Source organism: Drosophila erecta, unplaced genomic scaffold (genome assembly GCF_003286155.1).
Source record: "Drosophila erecta strain 14021-0224.00,06,07 unplaced genomic scaffold, DereRS2 tig00000055-arrow-pilon, whole genome shotgun sequence".
Taxonomy (NCBI): domain Eukaryota; kingdom Metazoa; phylum Arthropoda; class Insecta; order Diptera; family Drosophilidae; genus Drosophila; species Drosophila erecta.
In genome coordinates, this window is record NW_020825200.1 from 16,727,239 (window position 1) to 16,748,018 (window position 20,780).

Sequence of the window (20,780 nt, forward strand, 5' to 3'; positions counted from 1 at the left end):
AAAAATACCTGTTAGTGTGGATAAATACCAACATCAGATAAACTAACCTCGGTTCGGAAATATGCTGAGCGGTAGCAGTGACACGAACCCGCTGGCTTCACTAACAGAGGCTCTGTTAAGTGAGTGCGAAATAGTGTGACCAGGTATCATAAAACTGTTACTTTTCAAAATAGCTAACATTAATTCAAAATGTATTTTTTTGCATTTAGCTTCTATTAACCCGCCTTCGCACTCAGAAATGTTTGATATGGAAATCGCAGAGTTCCAAATTCCTTTTTCAATGCATTTATTTTACTCGACTTTGATTAACCAAAACTTAAAGATACAGACTTGGGATTCCAGGCGTGTCCAGTTGGTGGGTCCGTTTTTGGTTACAAAAGTCCGTGTTTCTTGGCCTCGCCCTTGAAGCAGGCGCCGTAGGCTTCGGCGGCCTCGCAGTGATCATCCGGCACAGTGATGACGCTACAGGTGTCCCCGATCTCCAGGGCAATCTTTAGCTTGGCTGGATCGTTGCCGGTGTACTGCTTGGCCTTCTCGCGACCTGCCTCCGTGTCCAGTTTGCCGTTGGCGCCCAGCACCCCGAAGCTCTTCATCACGCAGGCGCGCAGGCACTTGCCGGCATAAGTGCTGGCGGGCTGCTTCTTGATCATCTCCTGCAGATCGGCGTCGGTGGCACCCACCTCCGGAATGCATACCTCGGCTGTTTCCATCAGCTTGGCCAGGGCTGCCTTCTCGTCAAAGGCTCGCACCAATGCGGCGCCGAGGAGGACGATTGCCACCAGAGTGATTGGAGTGGACTGCATGATGTTGGGGCGGTGTGTCTGAACTGAACTTGTCTGTGCTGATGGGACTCTGGTTTTTATAGCTAAATCGGTGACTCGCTCGTCTGTGAAATAATATAGTACATCGTTTAACAATCTTTACAATGGTCGCTTAATTGGCCGCATCGCGATTGTTATTAGGGGTTTTCAGCTAATGGATCAGCTAACAAAATGTAGCCGGTCGACCAATAAGTACTGACCGCCCCCATAAGACACGCACATCCCTAGAAAACGTCTAAGTGATTAAAAAGTGTTCCTACGCCATGCCAAAATGACTGGCATATTTATGTGCTTCGTTATTCACGAATCATAAGTATCAAAAAAGTCCATCAGGTGGCACAAGACGAGCAAAAGTAGAACAAATTTATGGAACAACTTTTCATTGCACAGGGAATATAAGCCAAAAAGAAAGGGCTGTTTTTATCAAAATGTCGACATAAATTAATTTCTAAATCCTTAGTAAGACAGATGAAGGCGAAACCCCCAAAGGTAAAGATCATACCAATAATCATTTTGTCCATTCGATAGCCATTTATAACACGATATCTTTTTATATATTCCATATATTTTGCATATATTTGTTGGTTTTTTATACTTTACACAATAAAAATGATAATGCATCTCAACAAAAACAATTATTCGCGGTACTTATCGGATAGATTTCAAAGACAAAGTTCATGCTTGCGTGTAACTTTTGCTTTTGGAATTCATTTCCCAAATACTACTTGCTTGGTTTCAATTTGCGTGGCTTTCATTTGTCGGTTATTGGTATATCAGTAATCGATTAGAAAATAAAATGATCATAATTTTCATAATTTCGACAGATCCGTATCCGTATGTGGATCGAGAATTATACATCGCTCCTACACATATATACATTGAATGCGGCATGCAAATTCTTTTCGTGAGTCATCAATTAATTGATGCGCGGTTTCTGCGTTTGGTTAAACTTAAGTCATAATTAATTAACATACAGTTTAGGTAAACGTATTTAAAGCAACTTAAACTTAAGGTTAAGAGTTCCCTCTCCTTCTTGTTTATTTCGCGGAGTGATTTTTGTAAAGTGTTTAAATGTAAAATCATATATCGATCGATCATAATTTAGGTTTCTTCCATTGTGGGGATGTGAAATGTGAAGCGAGAGTCACAGTAGCAGTCACGGCAACAGTAACAGTTTACGGGTGCGATTAACGAACGAGTATCGGTTTTGTAAACCTCATAACTTTGCTACATTGGTTTTTGTTTCATTTGTGATTATTATCATAATATATCGATATCGATCTCTGTGTGATGCTTTGTGATTGATCGCTTTCTACTTAGGTTAAAGTTGGGATGGGTTCTGGAATTGGTTTAGGGTTTATGATTTACGTTAGGTTAGGGGTGTTATTCTTGCGTTAAATATGCTTAAAGACTTATATTATATATTTGGTGTACTTTTTGAGTTTTGTGTTCTGTTTTCATTTGCTGCTTTATCGCTTTGTTTAGTTTAGTTTGTAACTGTTTGTATGTCGTTTATGTAATAACTTGTCCATGGGCATGCCTGCTGCTGCATGTCAGATCTGCGGGGATCTACATCTACAGCTACGTTCACTAAATATAATACAGTTTTTGTTTTTGTATTTGTTTTTGTTGTTTGGGGTTTGTGGGGTTTTGAGGGCTACGCCAACTGTCCAACTCTCCAAAACTCTGCGATCCCTTGTTCCAAAGTGTTATACACGGCACAGTGGTTACTCCTTTTCCTGCCTTCCTGCCCTCCTGCCTCTTCCATTCGGTTATCAAAGGGTTGCGTTTCACGCTTAGATGGGCGATATGGAGAGTGGTGCTGAAGCTGTATCGGGCATGTATTCCTTGAGGAGATCCCGCAGGCGCAGGATCTCCCTGCCTGCCGCCGATAGGTCGCCTTGAAGGGAAAGTTCCCGCTCCCGCAGCCGCTTGATGTCGCGCTGACAGGTCTGCAAAAATGAAATATGCAATTAGTATAACTCGTGATGGGACTTCTTTTCTTCATTAATTAGTTTACTTTTCGTTTGAGTACCTACCACATTCTGTCTGAGTAGATCCAGCTTGTCGCACTTCAATCGTGTGACCTCCTGGCGCAAGTTCTCGATCTTCACGATCGTCTCGTTGCTGGGGGAACTGCCCATTATGGTGGACTGGACTCCATCCAGGCACAGGGAGCACGCCTTGGTGGTGGCCTCTGCCGAACTCATGCTTTCTAGCCCAGTATCACTGTCAATGTAGGTGGCTCCGCCGTCTAAGTGCACCATCATTGGATCGAGATCCACGCTATTCAGGCTGGAATCATCGCTCGTTTCCGACATGGTTGCCACTGCGACCACTCCGTTCTGGGCGGCACTCACAGCCGCTGCTACCACGCCGCCGCTGGATCCATTTTGGGGCAGGAGTCCACCGTTGGAATTGGTATTGTTGTTGTTCGCCTGGCGAGAGGTAATGTCCGGGGAGGAGGAAGTGGACTCGTTCGAGGACTTGGACTTGGAGGAGGACTTGGAGGCCGTGCGACTGCAGGTCTGTGAGGAAAGAAAGAAATTAGCTTGCGTTTTCCAACCATTGTGCTCAAGACTTACATTCAGATTGGGTGTCTGCATTTCGGGATGGGCCTCCTTCTTGGAATTCAATGTGCCCAGCTTGGTGCTCACGCTGAACTTGTCCGTTTGTCCAGGTCCATGACCATTTCCGGTGTCCACGCTCTGCGAGCGCACCCTCATGATTAAAGCCTTCCTCACCGTATCGATAAAGCGGGAGCCGGCATTGCCGCCACTACCACTTTCTGCCTTCGGGGTCTCGGGTGTGGGACTTCCAGCCGACGTCTGGGACAGATCGGTTCCCAGAAAGTCGCGAGTCTTCTCCCGCAGTTCCTCGCATAAATTCTGCAGCAGAGAGGTGCGGGTGCGCTGTTCCAACTTTGCAAACTTCTCAGCTTTGTAGCACGCGTTCTCGGCATTGATCAGCTTGGTCAATATGAACTCCTTGAACTCCTGACCCTTGCGGAAAACTGCTGGATTCGGCAGAGTGGGACCGAAGAAGGGAACATCATCCCTGGCGGTAACACTGACCTTGTACCGGGTGTGTGGGGTGTTCGGCTCAATGGGCTGGACCACGATGAAGGCGTGCAAAAAGTGACTGGCGATCATGTCAGGTGAGAAGGGAGTGTTGGTCTCCTGGAAAACGATGGCCACAATGTCATTGCCAATGTGTCGCTTCCTCTGGAGCTGCTGTGGATCGCCTTCGGTGTGTGGCAATAGGGTGGACACATGGAACATGATCTCTCGCTCCTTGAAGACCTCGTAGACAGCTGTGTCGCCCGTGTGACCATTCTGAATGTCTAGGCCACCCCTGTACCCCTTGTGATCCTTCAGGCGTATCCTTTGACCGAGGACATCCAAGAACTCGTCGAAAGCTGGTGATGTCTGCTGGTTGCCGAAGAGTTCCTCCTCGGTGGTCTGTCCATATCTTTGGTAGAGCACTCCAAACTTGAAGTGCGAAACGAGAACATGCTCGTCATATACACTGATGAGTTGCGAGGCCTTGGGGCACAAAATCGGCATGAAATGCTCGACCGTGATGTTTTCGTTCAGTGTATGCGCCATTTTCGCCGGGCTGGGCTGTGGCAATAGGCACGAAACTGGTAGAAGCTCGTGCATCGTGCCAGTTCTCAACCTCATCAGGATGCGCATGTGCTCCTGGTTGGCTACATTCTCCGTTTTAATAGAAAGCAATATCGGTCCCAACTGCTCATCCAGTCCGATCAAATTCGAGTGCTCCCTGGCGGCATAGAATCTCCTGTAGCACTTGGCCGTATCGTCCGTCTCGAACTTTGCCATCCAGGTGGTTTGTGGGAGCAGAGGATTTCCCCTCGCATCGTAGCCGCACTCGTGCTCGGTGCCATCCATCCAGTAACCACCGTGCTGGGGCAGCAGGATCATGGAGTACGGGGCCGGTTTGGCCAGCGCCTCCTCCAGCAATCTCTGCGAGGCGGGAATGGCCGAAACGATCGACGAGTTGGAGCTCACCGACGACTGAGATTGGTAGTGGTGTCCGTTGGACAGCAGCTGGCATCCGGAGGCGCTGACCACCCCGCTCAGTTGCGGGGAGGCGGGCGTGGAGCTGCAGGCGGAGCCCGAGACTGTGGAGCTGCTCGAGTGGTTCATCGAGTGGCGCAGTGTTGCCCGCGATCCCGAGTGCTGCAGCCCACCGTTGTGCGGATGGGCGTGGCTGTCGTGGGGCGAGTGTGGCTGGGGCACGCGCTCCTCACTCGTATTACTGCCGCGATGGTGGTTCTGTAAGTAGAAAGGAAACCGATTATAAGTTGAATTCGAAATTACTGGGCCGTAAAGAGTCAGAAAAATATTGCTTTGCTATTAAATTTTAGTGTATATCTCATGTGGAAATATATATGCACCAATTGGATTTCAGATGCAGTCCCAAGAAACTACCTTTCAAAAATGCCATAAATCCAAGCATTGCAGACAATGCCGCCTAATCCTTGGCGGAAATAAATATAAGTTTCCCTAGCCATTCTCTGCGAGTACGAAACTGGCTTGATTGTTCAGCGGGATAGTGTGTCAGAGATCCATGTGTGGCACTCTGCACACTACGGGGGCTGATTATGTGTGAGTGGGTGCCACAGTGGAGCCTCCCACACGCCGACGGGCGGAATTAGAGGCTCTGCAGCACTGCTGCATTATAATTTCATGCAATTATCGTCAGTGAAACCCGCTCGCAGCCCGCAGCCCGCGCCCCAGCTTCATATGCAAATGGGCCGGCCTCGAGCCATGTGGATGGATTGGATAATGGCAGAGTGGCGCAGGGTGGTGCAGGGTGGTGCAGTTGGTTCGCCGGAGTGGTGCAGAGACTGTCGATGGCTTTGCAATTTTGTTGGCACAAACTATTTGCAAAGGCACCAAACAAATGTGGCAGTGGGTGGAAGAGGCGTGGTCGTGGATTACGTGATGGATTTGCAGAGAGGGAAACTTCCACTTCCAATGGCTTTGAATTTTTGATAACATTAAGCCAACATTTTCATTTGACATGAACGGGGCTCCTGCTCCCATTTCCCTTACAATTCCTGGCGCCACTCCAAGCTTTTGTCTGGTCAAACCCCTTTCTGACCCCAACCACCTTGCCTCTCAGCCCGATGACTCCTAAACAAGCAAGCATATTAAAAAGTTTTCTTTTATTTGCAAACAGTTTTTCCGTTTCTGGGATTCTTTTGTTGCACTTTGGGGCGCTGGCCCGCAGCCAAATGTGGCACGTACCCAAGGGGTTAAAGGGAGCGGGCTGGGGTTCATCGATAGTTCGTGCCTTGATTTAATGGTCTGCCTGCTGCCAATTGCAACTGCAGCTGATGGCTGGAAATAATGAGCCAAAGGAAGTTGGAAAAAGGCAGGCAGTGGAGGGGCACCCACTTGATAGAAGGAAATAATGAGCCGAGAAAGGATGGGAAATGTAAATGCATCAAAAAAAAAAAAGCTATACAGTTTGGCAAGCACTGTGGGGTCACCGCCTCTCACTTCTGCAATCGATTGAAGGTTAACCGATTCGATTATTCAAATTCGCGTTGTGTGCCATTCAAGCCGAGTTTCCAGCCAGCTGACTGCACCGCTAATGAATTGCATTGTCAGTCATTTGGGTGCATATCCAATGGATTTTGACATCCATCGCTCTAGTATTCATTTGTATCTGCATCTGTTGGTATCTGTATCGTGTGAACTGAACTATGGTCTAAAACAAAATATGCAAATGCAGTTTCCTACTGTAACTCCCTCTTTGCAGACAAACAAAACGAATGTGGCAATTGAGCAAAATTAATAAATTTTGTTGTAACCCTAGACGTTCATTTGGCGGCGTGGCGGGGAATTAAATGGAAACTGGAGCTATGGGACCGTTGCAGATATTGCTCATAGAGTCGGTCACGTCACACGCTTAGTTGGCTTCATTTGCTAAGGGCGGTTGGCCTTTTAATGTTTGCCTAAATGGGAAATGGGAAAACTGGTAAACGGCTGAGGGGCAACCCAACCCACTCCACCCGCCCCGAAAATAGATAGTTAGTTGGATAAGCTGTCTGTGGTTGGGTAAACAAAAGAAGTCAGCGGACATGTGACTCATCTAATAAGGAATATGGAAGTCTCTCCCTGTCTCCCTGAGTTTTTCCCAGCAGTTAATTTGTGAAGATTTCCACTTTGGCAATTGGCTTTGGTTTCAGTTTGGCTTGTTTTATGAGATCTAATTAGGAAACCATTTGTGCGGAGGCTGCCGGAGAAGTATTAAGCACAAGCAGACAACTACACAAACCGGAAAATGCCCAAGTTAAATGTAATAAAGTGGAAAGCATGACGAATGTAGAACTTGTGCAGAACAAGAAACTCGCTTCTGACAAATGATCATTCCGCTTCCCGCCGAACAATAATGACAATCATAACGCCGATGATGATGTTTATGTGCCGATTCCGAGGAACTTAAGCGGATTACATTCAGCCAGTACGAGTACACGAGCCGCAAGATGTGGAAAAGTGTTACGAGCTCAGAGCAGAAAAGAACATATAGAACACCGAACACTGAACACCGAACAGAAATGGAACCAAAGTGGGGGGACAAGAAGGAGGAACTTCAGCCATATGGCCACCTGAAGAGGGGCACGAACTGCACGGAGAATTAAAGTTATGTCCAAGTTATGTCTGTTATATCTGAACTTTATCTTTAAAGGCTAACAAGATTGTTACTACCCAAAACGTAATAGTGCAACTTAGTGGTCGGTTCTAGATTTTCCTTCTTCAGAATGGACATTAAGCTAAGCATTTTCTCTCACTGTCGAGTGTCATCATTTCGAGGTTAATGGGGTAGTGGCATGTGAAGAGGGACTTGCAACGAGTGGAAGGGGCAGGCCCTGGCAAAGTCATCTCCTGCATTGAACGAGCGATTTGCATAAGGCGAAGGGCAGCGGTTCCTCTTTTGGACACCTCCATATGTGCAAGAAATCCTGCGACGGTGCCAGAGTCAACAAGGCTTTCTTGTTGTTTATATTGTTGCTGCTCAAGTGCAGGCGGGCGTCATTAAAAATGTGCATTTTGCATTCAACGCCCTCGTATTTCTCGCATTTCTCGTATTTCTCACACCCTGAAAGCGACAAAATGAAAACAAAATTTAACAAAAGCACAGGATGCAGGCCCCTAAAAGAGGGTTAAAAAACCCAAGGAGTTGGGCAGGGGGCGTCTGTCAAGCGCTGCAGTGCTTTCCAAACTGTTAATATTGTAATATTATTTCTGTTTTTGCCTTTGTGAATATCTTATGCTGTTCGCATTGCTCAGCTCAGAAAGTGTGACACATACGAGTTCCCCAAGTGATTGATATATGTATGCTGTCTACGCACGTGAGACAAATGTCGGGAGAGCAGGAGATATATGTATATACACGTATGTAGATACGAGTATCTGTATGCGGCGACAAATCCCAATCCCCCCGTGCAGCCCACTCCCCACATGATTTATTCCAGTCTCCGAGGGGGCGATGCAAAAACACAAGCCACACTCGAGATTGAAGTGCTTAAATCAAAATCGCATAAATCACAAATGTCACAAGTCAAGAGTGAGTGTCAAACTGTGCATAGGGGGGTAAGGCGGTAAGGCAAGGATTTGAGACTTTGAGGTTAGACAGTTTACGCATTAACGATCATGAAGAATTCCAGCTAGTCATTTTTAAAACAGTAGTAAGCACTCGGCTTAGGAGCTAGCAGAGATCAGAGGCTTTTATTTTCTTATAGCAGAACTTTAACAATACCGCTATACTATAAAGACAAAAACGCCTAATGGGTTCACCTCCAGCTGCGACGCACTTTAGAAGCCATTGAAAGCCGATCTTTCAACTTGAGATTCTCCGCACGTATGAGTAATTCGAGCCGAGCACGATTGTTATGTTTGAAACGCTTTCACAAACTTAATTAACATATACTCATAGTCGTTCTTATCGCTCTGCGGTGAGCAGAGCCAAATAAGTGTTAAAATGGATATGAAAAGACTTCACATATCATAAAATAAAATATAACATTCTTGGAAGTTTTACGGACTGCAATCGGAATGAGATCATGTCGCGAGTTTGCAAGAAGTGTATGAAGTGAGCTCACACCCGGTTTGGGGGCGTTTTTGTTTGGCCAAAATCGCATAGGCAACTGGTTCATTGATATTCGTGTTTTGTTCAACGATTATTGAACACCAAACAGGGCCTAAATATGGCAATCATTGAGTGTTGTTGCTACAGTTTGGCGACATTTTCATTAGCGGAACAAAGCAAAAACGTAAAAATTGTGTGGCAGAAAGCGAAAGGCAGCCTTAAATGGATTGAAGATTGCCGTAAATTATGCAAGCTCCCTGATTGATTTTCAAGATCCACTAATTAATATAAAATACCATACATTATTTGCGGTTTCACGATGGCTTAAAGATAGATTTTTAATTACAGCTCGCAGTTGGCAGCCGCAGTTCGAAGTTGGGATCCGAGTTGCATGTGAAGTCACGGTGTGTGTGACCCAATTTGTGCGCAGTGAACCCAACACCCGCTTCGAATATTCCCCTTTAGCCAGTAGCCATGCAGCATAAAATTAGCTGCGACAATTCCAAGGCAGAATCAAGAGGACTGAGAAGCCAAAGCCAAAGCTAAAGCAAAAGCCATTCCATTCCATTCCCACACGCCCACGGGAAGCAATTTCCCTCGATCTGAGGTAACTCGAAAGGTATGGGGAGCATGACTCCATGTCACGGCTTTATGAGCAGCGAAAAAGATGGGGAGAAGTCGCAAGGGGTTGGCGTAATAAGATATTCTGCGACTCACACAAGCCGAGGTAAACCCGTAGTGAAACTAATAGTAGGTGTCATCAAGTGATTTTTGGGCGGCGTTAATAAGCAAGAAGACCTCGCTATTTAACTCCAAATACCTGTGAAGAGATTAGTACTAAACTTCTCTGTGGTCTTCAATTAAATGATCCCTAATAATAATGACACTACTCACTTGCCCCTAGCTGTACAGTGCCCCCCAAACTTTCGTGCGCTTGCCCAACCTTCATCTCCCCTTTTAACCCTTCTGCGCATGCGCATTGAAGCTGCTCCGTTTCCACTCGAATGCCCAAGACTTTGTGTAACTTTGCACATTTAAATTACAAGCAGCTGACAAAAGTTTTGCCGCCAGACCAAAACCCAAGTGGAAGGCCGACATCTTTCCCCTGTTTTTATTACTTTCCTCCGCTTGGCTAGCTTTTCCCATAAAATAATTGCTCGTGTGATCGAGACTCGTTGCCTTTCAACTTGAGTTACCAACTCCTCCCCGTGGCGACTTGTGAAGTGAACGAAGAGAGGTTCTTTTGTCTCACGAGAATTTTGGCAGTGAAGCGTGAAACATGAAAGAATATGTTCAACCTGATGATGTTCTTGGCGAACCCTTCCTAGAATCTTCTGAAGTGCTATAAATTACCAAGCCCCAAAGTTGTACACCCATTTGCCTTCCTAGGAAGTTTTCTGCATGTTTTCAGGCAGTTGTCAAAGCTCCAAAGAGCGAACACGATATAAGCGTTTCCTGCCCGTAATTAGTGGGAAAATGTGTGTTATCCAAGCCGAAGGTAAACTCAATGCCCTGCCTCATATCAAATATTGATTAAACAAGCCAAACTGGAGCATAACACAGTCGTATGTAACGCATTGTTTACTTGGCCAAAACATGCGACCAACGAGGTTAACAAATTGAACGTGCATATTGAATTTGTGAAGGCAATTTCGATTGGTTATTGGTTGTGGTTCAAAATGTCAGCTGCAGTTGGAAAATGACAGGGAAAATAAAGAGAGAAAAGGCTTGGAACTTTCGAGCAAGTGGATAGGCGCTTCATTCGGAATGCGAAAGGGAAGGGCTGTCAATTTAACAGGGCTCAGGAAAAGTTTTCATAGTTAGTCCAATGCGAAGTCTGAATATAAATATAAAGCTTACTTTACTTTACTTTACTTTAGTAAAACAGACTCCTAGATAATTATTATTTTATTTTGGTGTATTTGTCAGCGGGTCTTTAAATGATTTATGGGATATGACATTTCTCTGCTTCATTTTTACTCGAAAAAAGCTGCCTGACCACCAAAGCCGATGCGTTGGCGTTTTTTTGGCATCGGCAACATTCACTTTTTAACTTTACTTTTTTTTTTTCACTTTTTTTTTAAGCATATGTATATGTAACTTTGCTTTTTATTTCGTTGTTTTTTGGGAGGGAAATACTGCCCAAAAACTGGGTCAACGCATGTCGCCAGCCCGATTTAACACTCGCTCATCGTTAATCTTCATTCATTTGCATGTGCTTCATTGCATTCGTTGTGCATTATTCACTATTCGGGGCTCGCAGCCTGGCTCTCAAACTGTAACTGCATCCAATGAGTGGCAATTGCCGCAAATTGCTTCCTCAGCTGCTGTTACTTATTTATAGCAAATCTTTTGACGCCAAGTGAGTGCCCACAAGTGCATTTACCAACCCCTTCGACCCCTTGCCATCCACGGCTTATGAGTCCAATCCCATTTGCCGCCCGTCTGCAAACATTCGTTGACTTATTTATGATCGCACACGAGACTCGAATCGTCGGGGATTTCTTTCTCTTTTTTGGATGAAATTTAAATAGCAGACGCCAGATGGAAATCAGCGAAAGGCCCATAAAACTATTCTCAGTACTCGACTCTGTTGATTGTTTACCATGAAAGAGTCACAGCGACTTAATGGCTGACTAAGGAGTAATGGAAATGCCTGAATCATCTGAGTCTTCCATTGCAGCATCAGCCATTTTCAGAGTGCAATTGCAGATGAGCACTTAGATAAACAGTATAGCAACATACACATTTTTTTTTAATTTGAAGAGTTAAGAAATAGTTGCAACTAAAGTACAGACAAGCAGTAATTTTGAAAAACAAGTTTTCAACCGAATCTCAAATACGCGAATCATTTCATCATTCACTGTAGTGGTTATTTATTATTGATTCAATTTCACCAATCCGCAGATTCAAGAATACATTTATTGAACTCCCTTGATTTCTATATGCTCATTGCCAATTCAATCACCTTACTTTTTGTTTTACATCGTGTCTGGCATAACTCACAAGTCGAAAACAAAACTCCAACTGCAGTCTGGCATATAAATCAATAAATTAGCAGTCCATAAACTTAATAAGCCAGATAAATAACAAAACCATTGGCACAACATGAGTTGAACACGCAATGCAACCGAAAATCATAAAAAATAAAATATAAATGTGTGAAAAGAGCGGAGAAGACGAGACATTCCACTTTTGTAATCAATCATTGACATCCTGCAGAGTGCATTTCAAAGTTGGAGAATCATTGGCCAATTGCATGTTGGGCGCTAATTAAAAAAAAAATGCCGAAATGGCCCACGGCGGCTAGAAAACAACAACGCCAACAATGGGGAGTCATGCAAGCGGCTAAATTGGCCGCAAAGTGAAATGCAAAACGAAAATAAAAGCCAGGCCTCAAATTCAGAGTTGAGCAATGATCGGTAACAATAGAAAAACCACGAGCAGTGACCATTGGTCAGCAGATTCGAGTGAAGCCAAAGAGTTGGCCAAAACCAAAACCAAAACCAAATCCAAAAGCAAATCCACATCCAAATCCCCATGTACATATGCAATGCATTTAACACTTTCAACACAGCCACAATCACTTTGGTGATTCATTCGGCGTCAGGTTTTTGTTTTTGTTTATGCTTTGTTTATTTATTTACTCTTTTTTTTTGGGTGCGTTACAGTTTGTCAGCCACTGTGAAACTTTCTTTTTACGAAATATTTATGAAGAAATTCACACAGCGAGAAAAAACAGATATACAGATAATAAAAGCAAGTGTGGGGGGCGGGTTAGCCGAACGCTGTGGGCGTGTTAACCACTTTTAGAGCCCTTTCCCAGCTCATTGCCCGGGGGCAACGGGATTTCGGTCTCTGCCTAATGAATTTATCTTTTCCTCTTTATTTTTTAACACACCACATTGCGAGCAATTTCATTTAGAAACTTTCTTTCCCAGCAACGGCAGGCGGGGCAACATCATCATCAGACATCAGCAGACAAAAAACCGGAACAAAATCTGGGAATTATCTTGAGGGCATATCAACTGTTTGTTGCCAGAGACATTTGGCGAATGCTCTTTAATGTTATTATTATTTCATTATTATTTATTTTAAAGTTTTTCTCAAGTTTGACACGCACGCGACGCTGTCTAAAACCTTGGCTAAGTCTTTGGGTTATTTGTTTCTTTCCCGTCTTAGCCGAATTTGAATTGATTTGGTTTCTTTGTTTTGGCCGGCAAAAAAGAACCAGAAAACAACGCGTCTCTGCGCCTGAAATTCAATTAACAAAAGCCATAAAAAAGTGACGGAAAAACAAATGAGATTTAATTATTAATTGAACCAGAGTCAAGGTTTCTCTGCGCCGAGTAATTTACATACACATGAATATCTATCTAGCTTTTGTTTATAAGGCGAATGAGGCCAAGTGGGCTGATCCGTCAGATGATTATAATTTTTGGCAGCAAATCAATCTGAGGCGTGTGGACACCAGAAGTGCGGGTGGCTGATGGCAAATGGAGATTTTTAGTGGGGGAAATGCTCTTGAGAGTTGTGTAAACAAAAGAACAAGGTTGTGTATTTGTTGGGGGTATTTTTAAAACTGAAGAGGACCATGATATCTGATTCAACTTTGAAGCTCTTCAAACGCTGCCCGTATGCCCTCTTATCAATATAATAGATACTTTGGATTTCCATTAAATTGTTTCCAGAAGTAATCAAATTCAATTGTTTTTTTATGTTACCTTCTTCACTTACTAACCAATTTTTACATTTTCCATAATTATTTATTAATTATTATTGAAATCGTAAAATGTGTTAATTATATTACTTGGCACGCAAACCTTCTTAAATCACTTCTAAGCACACCTCCGCATTTATCTTACTCCAGTCATCAGTTCATTGAACCAAATAAAGTAAAACCTACGGCAATGCGACAATCCCATTTGTCATCTCTGGCTGTCGGTTGCCTCTGGGGTAAACCTGGTGACCAGGTCGCCCACCAATCTGCCAGATCCCTCGCCCTTTTACCATCTTCTGTGACAGTTTACAAGGCGTCATAAAAAAAAACACAAAAAACAAAACAAGAACAGAAAAAAGCGAAGAGAAATGAACTTTTTCGCACTTGATGGCAGTTAATTTCTTATGTGTTGGCTTGTCTTTTTTATCTTTTTTGGCGTGCCCCGAGTTCATGTGGCAGACTTTATGCTGTTGTAACTGTTGTGAACTTTGACATGGATTTTTGGCTCGCGTGACCCGAGAAATGAGGAGGGTACCCATATGCACCACTAAGTGAATTGCAAATGTCCAATAAGGCTAATGGCCAAAGCCAGCGATCTCGGTGTGCAAAAAATAAAGGAAAACTTGTTTTTAAGCCGCACGAATATGTCATATGACTGATCCGCTTATGAGAAGCCTTGGCTATGAATACTCGTATATCTGAGTATCTTTGCCTCTGTATCTGCAATGCTCGAGTGAGCTTTATCAGCTGTCTGCGTTTTCTTTGCGTTTTTTTATTTTTTTTATTTCAATTTCTGTGTCAGCTAATTTCCATGGCATTGTTGGCTGAAATAACAAATAACAAGCAGCACATAACATTTACATGGGCACACTGAACAAACGCTTTTCACACACCCATGCAGTCAGATTTTCAACTTTTCTTGCCAGCGAAAGTTGGCAATAACAATGCTTTTCCGGCATTCCAGTAGGAAAAGAGATAGCCATAGATTGACAGCTGGCAGCAGAGAGAGATGGATACACGTTAAGAAAGTATGAATCCAAACTAGTTGTATCTCTTGACAAGATTATAAAAATCTGCGGATGGGGATTGAGGCATGTCTTAAATGTGCGTAATCAGACTTATAATTCATATTATAGGTTTTAGGCTGCTTCATGTGCGAATTTATTCACGAAAAAAAGTTTCTATTGGAGGAGTAGTAGGAACTATTACAAGGCTGTTGCGAGGGCTTTTTACGTGTTTTGGCATAAATTAAGCCTAAGGTCGTTGCTTGGCCTGTTGAAAACAACAGTTAGACAGTCAAACGGCACAAAAGCAGTTAAGAACACAATGCCAGCACATAATTTACACATCACACATAGAAGTTAATCGCCAGAAGATCTCTTCGGATGGAGCTATAAAAACCAGACGGAATCGATGGATAAAGGTGGGAAACAAAGTCTTATATCACTTCCAGTTACCTGTTAACCATTTTACCAGGGTTCCCTGATCTTGTTCTCTTTTGTTCCTCCTTTTTTCTTGTTGGCATGCTAATGATCTTCGATCTCAAGTCACTTTATTTAAACACGCCCCATTCATAAATAATTTGCTGCTAATTCTCACAATTCTTGCCCAGTAATTTTACCTTTTCGCCTTCTTCCTCTGCAGCGCAATCAATGTAAACAATGTTTTCCGCTTGTCATTTTTCCTCCAAAGTTGTTGTGTTTTGAGGGGCACAAAAACTGAAAGTTGAGCTGGCCAAACCAGCTAACTGGTTTGACTTTAAAAACTGGCTAAACAAAGCTCGGCATTTGTTTTAAGCCAGTTCCCCCTATTTATAAGGTAAGCCGATAGCCAACTACCTGCTAACTATCGAAGCCTAGGCTTGGGATCTAGCTTTGGCTCGAATTAGAGGCTTTGTTTAAGTCCAAGCACTCACTCAATGCAACTCTAGAAGGTCCCAAGCTAGTTCTGCGGAAAATTCTGCCCGTCAGGGTATCAAATGATCAAAGGTGTACAGAAAGTAAGCCAAGGCGAAGAGCTTTAAGCAGAAGTATAATGATTGTAATTCGAGTTCTACAAAAATCAGTCAAGTACACTACACAAGAACACAAGATGGAATTTGAATACATAGATGATCTTCTCAAAGATGTAGGTTTTAAATGTTATAGTTAACAAACTACTAATTTATAAGTTATATTTAAAAAACTGGAAAGATATGCTCCATTTCGGAAGTGTATTAAATATTGGTTTTAATGAAAGGCTGACCTCCCCTTTACCGGGCACCCAAAACCCCAATTAATCGCACTCTCTTTTCCAACTTGACCCTAATTTGCTTAACCCCCATTTCGATGATTGCCCCGCTTTTGGCCAGAAGCATTTTCGATAATGGCCTAAAACAACTGTGGCTGGAATGCTAAACTTTTGGGCTGCAATTACAATTATCAACAGCTAGAAACGACATTTAATTAGGCTAAGAAGGTTTTTATTTTCTTTGACACATTATTAACCCATTAATGGCTCTCAGCGCTTAGGTCATCACAATTAGCCAAGTTCATAGAGGCGTTGTGGGATTTTTCCTGTTGGAAATAATTTGATTACAGTGAGTGCAGCGATGACCTCAGCGTGTAATGGAAAACCCATTAAAAACGGCTTTTATTTTTCTTTCGCATTATTTACCTGACTTTGCACCTGTTTTGTGCCAACGCGTGCCAAGTGAAAGGGAGGGACAGAGAGAGAGAAAGATAGAGAAGTTTGACCGCAAAGTATAAAATTTCAAATTGGCAGCTGCCGCTAGCAGCTGACACCTAAATTTAGGCCACCAAAAAGGCAATAATTAATAAAAAAATAAACCAAAGCCAGTGTAGCGAAGCAGAGGAAACAGAAAAAGACAAATAAATCCATTTGGGCCGGAAGTTCCAGCGAATCGGAGAATGAAACGAAACCACAGAAAACCGAAAGGCGAGCATAATGCATCCTTCCGTCTTGGCTTCCTTTCCTCCCTCCTTCCTCCGAGCCCCTCTGCTCCTCTTCCTGTCCAGCTGACAGGGATGATTGAGCTCACCGCGTTTCCTTTACACCGTGCGAAAAAGTTATGAAACCCCAAGGTTTGTTTCTTTCATTGGCTATGCTGACGCAATCTGGTATTCTTTGGATTTCGTAAGTAATGCTTAGAAACATTTACTACTTACTACTTTTATATTCTTTACTTATATTCTGTCATTCTGGAAACGAATTCAAATACACTTTTCCCAGTGCACGCACGAATGGACATTCATTGGCTCTCGGCATGACGTCAACAAACTCATTTTCTGGGTCACTCCCCGACACGGACAACAATAGTTTTATTGACATTTTAGCCTGTCGAATGGGGGGCAACCCTAAAGACAGAGTTGTGCCGCAATCGAATTAATGATTGGCTATGTTCCCCAACTACCCCTACACTTATTTACCCATCCCCTGAAGATGACAATGTGTGCTTATAAGCGGCATTTATTATTTTATGACAATGCCGGGCCAAAGTCAACTGAAATAAGCCAGGAATATGGAGGCAAAGGTGGAGGCAAAGGTGGAGGAGGAGGCGTGACAGAGCCACGTGTCACAATTTCCAGGACAGTTGGTTTCCCTAAAGTGGAGCAAACAAAATGCGTGCGAGTAATCATAAATCCCCACTTGAGGAGATTTAAAATTCATTACAGTTTGACAAGCACACACGTAGAGCAACTACAGTTTGCAGTTCTGCAGGTTGGGGACAGTGGAAACCCGCTTACTGTCAACCGGCATCGTGCCGTCTCTCTCGGCTAAAGTGCTGGCCAGGCCAAGAGCTTGCCATAAATTTTAAGCCATTGCCAGACATTTTTATTAATGACGCAACGCAACGCAGAATTCCAGTCTTATGCAAACAAGTGGCAAGTGGCCAAAGAGTCGACTTCCAAGACTTGATTTCCTTGTGCACAGCTAGAAAAAAGGGCATATTACTGGGTTATTCCTTAATCAAACTGAGATGCTTAATATGTGTAAGCATGCAAATGATTGCTCTACTTGGAAATACTTAGTATTTTTTTTGGTGATTCTAGGTGAATCTAGGCTCAACCACACATTATTTTTCACTGTGCTGCTCCTTTCCCTTGCATTTCCTCCTCTCGACTAGATTTGTTGTCTTGTCTGGTGGCAGTCGTCGTCTCAATCTCAATTGCAGCCTCTAGAACCCAACTTGCATAATTGCAAATGCAGGCAGAGACACAACAACAACATCGAGGAAATCCACAATAACAACAAAAAGTGGCCGTTGCAGTTAGCCGGGGCTTACCGTTAGCCAAGCCAAGCCAAGTCAAGTCGAGAGGGAAAAACAACGAAATTACTGCAGTAGCCGCTGCAGAGGCTTTTCCAGCATTTTCCCATAATCAAAGAGTAACAAAGTTGCGTCTAATGCAATAAAATTTAAGGCTCTTTTGTACAATGGCAAGGGATAGGGGGGCTACCCCACTCAGACATTGTGCTACTATTATAATTATTTGCCAGGCCATAAATTATGGGAACCCATGGCGGCGGACAGGGTTGCCACATCGCTTAATTACCCAAGCTCCACATCAAATGTGCGAGTTTTTCTCGGGCAATGCAGCCCTCCCCTTTAACCCCTTGAAGCCCCAACTGTAGGCTAATGAAACATTTTGCCAGGGGAGTTCATTAAACTTGTCTCATAAAGAAATCATTGTGATGATACCTTGATGATAATATCCAAAGAAAGCTGCGTGAGATGAAGACATTAACCATAGTGTCGGACGATTTGGCGAAACTCGCTCGCTTTTGTCTCACAATGTTGTAAAATTCAGAGATATACCAGCTCAATAAGTCATCTATCAAATGTGAAACTATATTTCATTTCAGCCCTCTACTGGTAAGTCATATATCATATGCAGGAAATAAGCCACAGATAATTTCGTATATCTCTGTCTCTGGAATCGAAATGACCTTGTAAGTCTTAGCCAGTGGATTAATATTGAAATTAAATCTTAATCGCTTGACATGTAAATCAAGCGATTTCCCCCAGCTCCATTAACTCGCTGACTAATTAATCAACATTTGCTTGATTGCTTAGTTGCGAGCTCTAAACGCTGAGCATGAAAATGAAACTGAGACTGATGAGTACGAGCGTTTGAGACGTGCAGAGCAAACAGTTGGCCTAATGTGTGGGCAAACATGCTCAAATGGCCCAAACGCTAGATGGATGGCCCAAAAGTAATTTCCGTTTTGGCCTGATCAATGGAAATGTCAACGGATGTCGCATGTAATTAAAACTTGTCACAAGAGTTGAGCTCCATTTGAGTTGTGAGTTTTTCCCACACGCTGCGGATGTCAATGCGGATGCGGATGCGGATACCCAGGGGTTATGGCCGTTCCTTTCATACCATTTTCTTGGCAGTACCATCGGCATTCATCTGGGGAAATAAAGTCGAAAACTTGTCAGCTGAGACAGAAATCGATTCTGTCTAGGAAAAGTTCTCCCACAGTTTTCAGCGCTAGTGAAAGTAACCAAAAGTTTGGCTTCCAAAGGAAAGAGGGGAAGACAGAGACTCTGGGACTTATGGCTAATTGAGCGCTGCACCTGTCTCAGCCCAAAGCCGCCAGGTGAACGATTATTCGCTGCCTTTGGTTCCTAAGAGTGAGCTGATGGCCTAAGCCGCTTAAGAGATTTCGTTGTACACACACAGAAAAACAATTGTGTTCCTTACAAATGTCTCGTTGCCCTGTTTTGGTTTGTAAAGAAGTGGGAAATAAAGACAAGCATTAATTAATCTAAGTTACATTTTGTGTTACTTAAGTTTCTCTCTGTGTACAGTGAAACCAGCCTAAGCCCGACCAGGGCGGCTTAGCTCCCAACTATAAATCCATTGCGGGGAAAGGGAACGTGCCACAAAATGCCATAAATGCCTCGCCAATTACATTTGGCGAATTAAAAATATGCCGAGATATTATAAAACCCGTACCAGGCGCTCTATTGCTTTATCATTCTCTTACTAATCGGATTGAGCTCATAATTCATGAGCATTAAAATTGCGAAGACCGCTGCTTCTGAACCATCTCCGCCTGTTTTTTCCGCGAGCCCATTCATCATGTGCGTTTTTTTCGGTACTAACCTGCAAAGAAAGAAGAGGGGGAAATTTTGGGTTAGGTTTTTGAAAGTGAGCAAAAAACATTTTAAAAGGGCAGCTGAAACGCCCCTTCCTAAGTTCTGAAAAAAAAAATGTTTTTCAGTTCCTTTTCTCCCCCTAAATAAAACTGCACTGCCAGAGGTTGGTTTTTATTACAGCGTGGGAATGGAGTCAAAAAATCGAGGTTAAAAACGGTCAGCGATTTATGCGAAATGAATCTTTGATGCGCAAACTGCTGGCAGGCACTGTTAAAAGGAGATACGTAGATAGATAGGAAAACTGGGTCGCCGCAAGGATTTTTCACTTGCTCAACTGCTACTGATTTGTAATGCAAATGAGCCAAAGTCGGTGGGTAACTAGTCCAAAAGGATAAACATCCTTGTGCAGGCAAGAGAAAAAAAGAAAGAAAACATGAGGAGGCGTACGCAGAAAAGGACAGACGCAGAGTGCACTTCATGGGAAACAATTGCTCCGTGAAGAGGAGCAGGTGCAGCCAAGAACACTGCACAAAAGCCAGGGGGAGAAGCCAACATAATAAGCAGACAGCTGTTCAGGGTATGAGATACTGCAGACGAACTCGAGTGGCTTTGCCTCACCAGAAACCGAAAAAAACGGCCAGAAAATACGGGAACATACCGGAAAATACAGCAAAACGAATTGCAAGCGGATGTGGGATGCGTGCAGGACTCAGAAGTGGAAAGAGATATGGATACAAGGTGAGTTTTGGAACGGATCTGGTCAGCTAACAGGCTTCACTTACCTGCAAGCCAAGGAGCAACATTTACAAGCCACAACGAAACCTCATTCAGGAAGTGCAACTAATGAGGTGGCCAAGCCCACCAGGGAAAATAAACTGCGGCCATGATGCGAAAACGGTGTATCACGGTAGCTCCCTGCACTGCGCGAAACTTAGGGCGCTTCTATTGGCAATTTCATCCAGACAATCCTCCTACTTCCTCGCTTAGGATAAGTATCACATCCATTTGC

At 43.6% G+C, this 20,780-nt stretch overlaps 2 protein-coding genes across 7 annotated transcripts in view; both read right to left on the reverse strand.

Moving 5' to 3' along the window:
* Positions 1–269: 269 nt before the first annotated feature.
* Positions 270–837, reverse strand: LOC6543066 (general odorant-binding protein 28a). The gene has a single exon (XM_001970130.3). It carries the CDS (start codon positions 801–803, stop codon positions 372–374), a length of 432 nt encoding a protein of 143 aa, XP_001970166.1. The 5' UTR covers positions 804–837; the 3' UTR covers positions 270–371.
* A 531-nt stretch (positions 838–1,368) lies between these two features.
* The window catches only part of LOC6542437 (rap1 GTPase-activating protein 1), a 79,387-nt gene continuing 59,975 nt past the window's right edge, over positions 1,369–20,780 (reverse strand). For all 6 annotated transcript variants that reach the window (XM_015159353.2, XM_026979647.1, XM_026979648.1 and 3 more), the window contains 3 exons: positions 3,407–5,119; positions 2,861–3,349; positions 1,369–2,773 (listed from right to left, as the gene is read on the reverse strand). In XM_015159353.2, the coding sequence (XP_015014839.1) occupies positions 2,618–2,773; positions 2,861–3,349; positions 3,407–5,119 (2,358 nt within the window). In that variant the 3' untranslated portion in view covers positions 1,369–2,617. The remainder of the gene's footprint in view (positions 2,774–2,860; positions 3,350–3,406; positions 5,120–20,780) is intronic.

What these genes read in the sequence shown, in the direction of transcription:
- LOC6543066 (XM_001970130.3), bottom strand. Translation starts at nt 803, where the DNA reads ATGCAGTCCACTCCAATCACTCTGGTGGCAATCGTCCTCCTCGGCGCC.